This window comes from Apaloderma vittatum, unplaced genomic scaffold (genome assembly GCF_000703405.1).
Source record: "Apaloderma vittatum isolate BGI_N311 unplaced genomic scaffold, ASM70340v1 scaffold17752, whole genome shotgun sequence".
NCBI lineage: Eukaryota > Metazoa > Chordata > Aves > Trogoniformes > Trogonidae > Apaloderma > Apaloderma vittatum.
The window spans coordinates 45322-52044 of NW_009705446.1; the positions used below are offsets into that span (position 1 = coordinate 45322).

General features: G+C 39.4%; 1 protein-coding gene across 1 annotated transcript in view; it reads right to left on the reverse strand.

Moving 5' to 3' along the window:
* The window catches only part of COPB1 (coatomer protein complex, subunit beta 1), a 16142-nt gene extending 11018 nt beyond the window's left edge, over positions 1 to 5124 (reverse strand). The window contains exons 1-9 of the mRNA XM_009865410.1: positions 4972 to 5124; positions 4182 to 4411; positions 3265 to 3434; positions 2542 to 2656; positions 1841 to 1933; positions 1226 to 1363; positions 637 to 756; positions 273 to 380; positions 32 to 178 (exon numbers count right to left, since the gene is read on the reverse strand). Coding sequence (XP_009863712.1) covers positions 32 to 178; positions 273 to 380; positions 637 to 756; positions 1226 to 1363; positions 1841 to 1933; positions 2542 to 2656; positions 3265 to 3434; positions 4182 to 4411; positions 4972 to 5062 — 1212 coding nt within the window. The 5' untranslated portion in view covers positions 5063 to 5124. The remainder of the gene's footprint in view (positions 1 to 31; positions 179 to 272; positions 381 to 636; positions 757 to 1225; positions 1364 to 1840; positions 1934 to 2541; positions 2657 to 3264; positions 3435 to 4181; positions 4412 to 4971) is intronic.
* Between the last annotated feature and the right edge of the window lie 1599 nt (positions 5125 to 6723).

Genomic DNA, 6723 nt, shown 5'->3' on the forward strand with positions numbered 1-6723 from the left:
TTAATGACAATATAATTAAACATTTGCATACCACTGGAATAACATTCGCAGCCATATCTGGAAACCGAACACTACAGGAATGCAATGTACGAACAAGCAGCTGTCTGTACTTGTCTGTATCTTCGTGCTCCGTCACGTTATTAGTTTTAATCACTTCCTTCTTCAGAACAATAACAAGCTGCAGAAAAGATCAAATCAAATTGAAGGAAGTCTTATATTTTTCCAAAGAATAAAAAACCAGTGTAATGCAACTGAAGTAACATGCATTCTACCTCCTCCACATTTCTTGAAGAGACAAGATCCAGAGCCAGCTGAAGGGTTTTTTTGCGCACTTCTAGATCTGGGGTAGTCAACACTCTGAGGATATCCATAACTAGATCCTGAAACAATAACAAAATAATAACTACTTTGCTGCTTTGAATTACTCCCTTACACTCAAGTTCGCATTTGCCACTGTTAATTTTTATGAAGACAATAAAAGCAGCAAGTCGTGTATGGTAAAAACACACCAAAAGTATATCAACAGAAGATGTGAACTGCAGAAGGGCATTTTTCTATACATCACAACACCTGAAAGTTTTGTTTAGGAAAGAAAAGCCTTGAATAAGCTTGTATGAAAAGTGACAGCTCACATACCTGTAACACTCGTTCATGGGAGGGATGCTCCTTTAATTCAATCAACCGATCCAAAACAATCAGTTTCACATTATTATCACTTTCTTTAATAATCAAATCTATGTAGCATTGGGCAGCTGCCTAAAATTAAAAGGATCAAAATAATTTTTTAAGCAATGGAGAACCTGGCAAATTTCTGAGAGAAATTCTGGAAAAGACACCTTCTACACTAGCACTACCATTAAAGCAACTATTCAAATAGTTGACACAGGAATGAACATAGGAACAGACTTTAAAACTTCTTCCTCCACTGTAAACACCAATTCCACCACCACGTTACAAAAATTATAGCGGAAGGCTCACCATGGCTTCACCTTACAATACACACTTGATTTCAAATGCAAAGAAAGTCATAGAGAGATAAATATCTTGGAACGCTTTGGATCAGCTCTTAATTACACAACAGAGCATAAACACCAATTTAAAATAGTTGCCAGTGTTAGCCTACCTAGACGTGGTTTTAACGACAGCTTCTGTGTGTGACATTCCTATGTTATTCATTCCAACACAGTAAAATCTAGTGAAACATCCAAAAACATCACTTTTATACCTTGATTGCTGTCGGTGCACTGGAGAGCGTAACTAGAGTACCTGCCGCTTCGTACTTCACTGCAGGACTCGAGGACTGCAGTAAGTTGTAAATGCAGCGAATAAACCGAGCTCTCTCCGAAGGATTCGCGTGACAGACCTAGGTAAGAAAACAAAGCCCAGTTGGCACATGAACTAAAAAAGAACACAGCAATTGTTTAACTGCTCTGTTATCTCACAACAAAGAGAAGGCAAAGCACAAGGTGACAGGAAGTGTCATTCACAGTCGTAAAAATCCAACGACAAAAGCAATTCTTGACAACTCTATGGGAAGGGCAGAGCCTGTACCAGCTTCTGCAATAGATGCCCTCCTCCCGTGCATGGAGAACAGCTGGATAATACAGTCCCCACCCCAGCAAAGCAGGTGAGACACACTGCTCTGTACCGGGCACACTCAGGCAGTTTGCTCTTTCCAGCGACAAATCTTATTAGGCTCTTCTAAACAACAACATATTCCTGACATGGGCTAAATGCTAGCGACAATGCCTTTTCCAGTAACAGTCTACTTTTAAAAAGCAGTCTAACATAATCTAACATGTACATTTATTTTACATGTGCCGTAATATTTCTAGTTTACCTTATAAATTAATTCAACAATAACCAACTGCAGTATGTCACCAAATGTCTGGACTTGGTCAATACAGGTACTCAAATAATCCAAAGCTCGATCCTATACAAATAAAAGAAAAGTTGTTCTAAATTATTCTGAGTTTGCTCACTCAGCTACATTTTAAATCAAAACGCAATTTAAAAATCAAAATATAAATCAACATATAATTAACCCTTCAACTTGAAACTTAATTTATGAAGACACTGTAAACCTGAAAAGCAAACTATCAACTCTGCTTTTAGATGGCAGAGACAAAACTAAATGGTAAATCAGACAAAAAAGGCAATTGCCACTAGGGCAAATAATCCAAAATACTAAACATAAATTCCTGTTTCTTTTTCATGTGACTAAAAAAAGCTATAAAACAGTAGGTAATGGAGAGTTTCTCATCCTGGTTAAGCTCACCTGGCAAAACTAACTACAGTTTTCAGCACCAACACATGCCTTCACCACATACAGTAACTCTGTCTTCAAATAAAGCAGGTGTTTAGTGCTGTCTTCAACTTCTTTAGTTACCAAATATTCCACAAATAGGTTAATGTTACCATATATGGGGTTTTTATTAATATAAATAGATTATACTACAAAAAAAAAAATAATCTATTGACTAGTTACCTAGCACTCTTCAAGTATTTAAGCCAAATGAGCTTGAAGACAAGTATCCTTACCTGATCTGCATGAATTAGCATCATAAATGCATTTCTTTTGCAGCTTGCATCTTTCTCGTTCACCAAGAAATCATGAATCAATTCCGGAGCATCAGGTATAAGATGTTCAAAATTTCTTAAAAAAAATTTTCATAATTAGAAGAACTACTGGTAAGGCCTAGAATCTAAGGCTTAAGTGCATATCCTAAAGACAAGTGTTTACAAAAATTCAAAAAGTGTAAAATGGTTACACACAGCTTTTGTGCAGCTCTTTGAAACTGCGAACAGACTCAAAGACTTTTAAAAATTGTTTGTTATCATGACAGCTAAGACGTTACCCCACCAATGATTTCTGTTTAACAGTAATGTTCAGCCACACTGTTCAGGAAACAACTGCAATAATGTTTAGCAGATAACGGCAGAACATGAAGAATGTCTCATTTCAAATACATTTCTGTAAGTATATTCCTGCAAGGATTCTTCTGTATTTATGGTTGGGGACAATGGTTTCCGTTAATAATGTTTAGGTGATTAACAAAGGCATTTGCCCATACAAGCTAACCTGCACATAAGGACCTCAGTCACACCTGAGAAAGCATCAGGAGAACCTCTTGCTTTTCCAAATAGAGAACAAACAAACAAAAAAAGCCCCAAAGACCACAGCAGTGATTGATATCTATGAGATCTCAACAAATGTCCAGATCACTAAAGCTAGCCGTGGTCTTTCGAACTCATGATTTTTACCTATAAATTGTGTAAATTGCAAGCACTGCATTTCTGCGCACGTAGCTGTGACGATGCTCTAGACACGCACGAATGGCTGGCATCAAAGGCTCCAACAGTTCTGCTTCTTTCAGCTTACAAAGAAAACGGAGAGTGGAGCCTCGGATAAATTCATTTGGGTGCTGAAGATCCTAAAATCAACAAGAAACATATTTGAAATGCCAGACTCTTCAGCCTAATTGTTAAGCTCAGACGAATGTGCTTGCAAGCTTTCTCCCACATTCAGCTTTCCCATGGTACAAGTTCCCAACCTCCACCATGACACCTCACTGTCTTCTCATGAAATATCTTCCTAAAATGCTGCCGCCTCACAATACTTAAAAATGCAGGTTTCTGTGCAGTCAGATTTACAAAGCCTGTGGGATTTTTTTCTGCATTGTATGTGTTTTTTTGATTACTACAGCTGTGAGGTCTCACTCCGCAAACATTCCTGCACACTGGGTGCTCGTCTCTGGCATATTTTAGTTCACCTACTTCGGACCTGCTCCAAGCAAAGTTGAAGGGCCTTATTATCTTCGTGAAGGAGTGCCCAAAATACACCCTGATCAAGTTATTGCAAAAATAGTTTTCTTTTACAACCCATGTCCCGAGACACTATGGAGATGGTAATGAGGTTATCCCTCACTTTTGAGGTTCACTGACTTAGAAATGAAGAACGTCAAATTTTTGTTAAGTTGTGGTAGTAAAAGAATGCATAAGAATTCCTTGGTCAGTTCGTTATCTACAGTTATCCAGCTCTGCAGCACTGAGTCATAGTGGTTAGGCAAGAAATATTGAGCATAGACCATTTTTATATTTCTTAAATAACACAAAATTATATACTCTCTGTAAAGATCCAGCGTAGGAAACACAAGCAACGAAGTAAAACAATGGGTTACCTTTCTGTACGCATCGCATACGAGGATCATTTCCTGCAAAAGTCTGCCATCTGGAGTGGTCTTTGGCACTATCTCCCAGAAGACAAGCAGCAGTTTTTTGATGGTGTGATCTTGCAGAGGCAGTACAAAACGTATGATGGTCATCAGCAGCCCAGGTAGTTTTTCACCATTCAGAATCATAATGATTACTTTCTTCAAGGCTTCAGTCTTCAACTTGACATCTCCTTTTTCTAGAGGAGGAGGACATGAAATCAGGAAGGCTAACAGATCACAGTTAGCTTAACATGAATACTGATCTCCAGGGCCACAAGACACAAACCCTTCAGAAAGAGTGCAACATAGCATATAAAGAGGAAGCAAGGGATACTTAAAAAATAAGCATGGAGTTCAGACTTAGTTCTAGGATCAACAGATTGGAATTAAGAAAGCTCCGCAAATTTCACAGCTGTTTCAATGCTTAATCTTAAACAGCCTTTTATACCAGGATACTACAAAGGTATAATGAATTTCTGCCAGTAAGATACAGGAGGGCACTGAACAAGTAACAAGAAAAACTGCCTTAGGCCAAATAGGTATTACTTCAAACAGAAAGACGGAAAAGGATTTCAAATTTTTGCAGACTGGACAAGCAAAAAAACCCCACCACACAAAACCAAAACACTTAAGATACCTAACTGGAAGTTTCTCAGCACACAGCAAACAGAGGAATGCACACGTTTCAAAAATCAGCAGAACAAACTAAACACCAAATTGACTTGTCTGTATCCCTCAAATCCTTGTCTTTACTTGCCTAGGTCATTCTTTAAGCTGATTTCAGAAGGTGGTTCTGAATCCATCGGAACGTTGATTAGCGTGTAACACACATTCTCTGCAGCAGTCATTGTTCTTGGTTACAAAAGTTTTCTCAATGGAAGAATTATTTTGACACAAAGAACAGACAACCTAAAAAGCAAGCAAATAAAGGCCATTCCAAAGTTAACAGATTTTATGAACAAACAAACCAAAAATGTTTTCACAACTGACTTAATAATTCAAAGGGATTGTTGGGTTTCTTTGGAAGTCCCATTCAAAAAATTTTCCATTACTCTGAAATATTCCTGTTAGCACCAAAAAACAAAGGGCTATACCTCCTTGATATAAAGCTTTCACTGCCGGTTTAAGAACGTATTATTGTCTGCAGAAGCCAGCTCCTATCCCACATCACCTCTTTTATCTGTGGAGACAACTTTCAAGATGCAAACCCTATAAACTCTCCACTCCTACCTTATTTTTGAAGCAGTAAGAAAAACAAATGAAATCCAGCAGAACAACACACGCCCATCCCCAGCCTGGTTAAAAGCACCACCCCACAAATAGCTCTGAGGTAAGATGGGACGTGGAGTTGCAGCTTTTCAAAGAACACTTGAGACACTACACAAGCTGATACTGGATCCAAAGTCCCTTTTCTCACCAAAAGAGCACCTAGAGAACCACCAGCAGAACACTGAGCAGGTAAGTTGTGCTAACTGGGGCTGCAGCCTCTTTCTACAAAAGAAAACAAAGCAACTAAAACAGCACCACAACTACCACCCCAAAAATAACTGCAATGTATATTTTTTAAACCGTTTCTTATCAAGTTGATATTTTTAAGGATTAGGTCCTTCAAGCTCATTGTTTACAAATATTTATATAAACAACTTCTGCTCATTTCTAGAAACACCAGCACCAGCTTTTTTCACACTTTTTGCACACTTTGTCCACAGTTACCCAGAACTCGTGCCTCAAAGCCCTGCAAACTGGCACCTTCATCTCCAGTAACGCCTCACACAGAACATAATGTCCATCTTTGAGAAAAGTAGATCATGTATCTTTACCGGTACAGGGGCATCAATGCAGAAATTCTCTCGAAAACCACAGCCAAGCAGGTCTCTGAAGCATTAAAACATGGAGTGTGTTTTAGGCTCCTAAAGGCAGCAGTGAAAAACCGTCCTAAAATGCAGAGCTGGGAGACTTGGCAGGTAGAACCACCCCTACCAAGCCGGGAAATCAGTTTAATCTTAGAGAGAATCCCCACAGACACGGAAGCAGGTGCTACTCTACCTCTCCAGCAATAGATTTTCTGTACAAGGAAATTTAAAGTTACACAGTTTATAACACAGAGGAGGCAAAAAGCCGGGCCTGCTCTCCAGCGGCATTCTAGGAGAGCCTTATGCACTGGGGGCACTTTACAAACCAAACCCCTGGAAAAGCATCATTTTACTGACGCACGACCCACAACACGTAACGCAAAAAGCATTTATTAAACAACTCCCCGTAAATTTACAGCCAGTTGAGGGAGATTCCTCTCTTAACCTCTTGGGAGATTACTTTTTAATTTATTTTTTTTTTTCCTCAAAACGCCTGGCGTTTCAAGCTCTGAGTTTAAACCTCAAATATTTAGACGCCACCGTTTTCCTCCCCCTCAACACGTTCAGAGACACCGCGGCCCTTCGGGGCGATCCGCGCCGTGAAGGCCCCCAACGGGCCCCCCCAGGACCTGAGGGAACCCCCGGGAAGAGCCCGC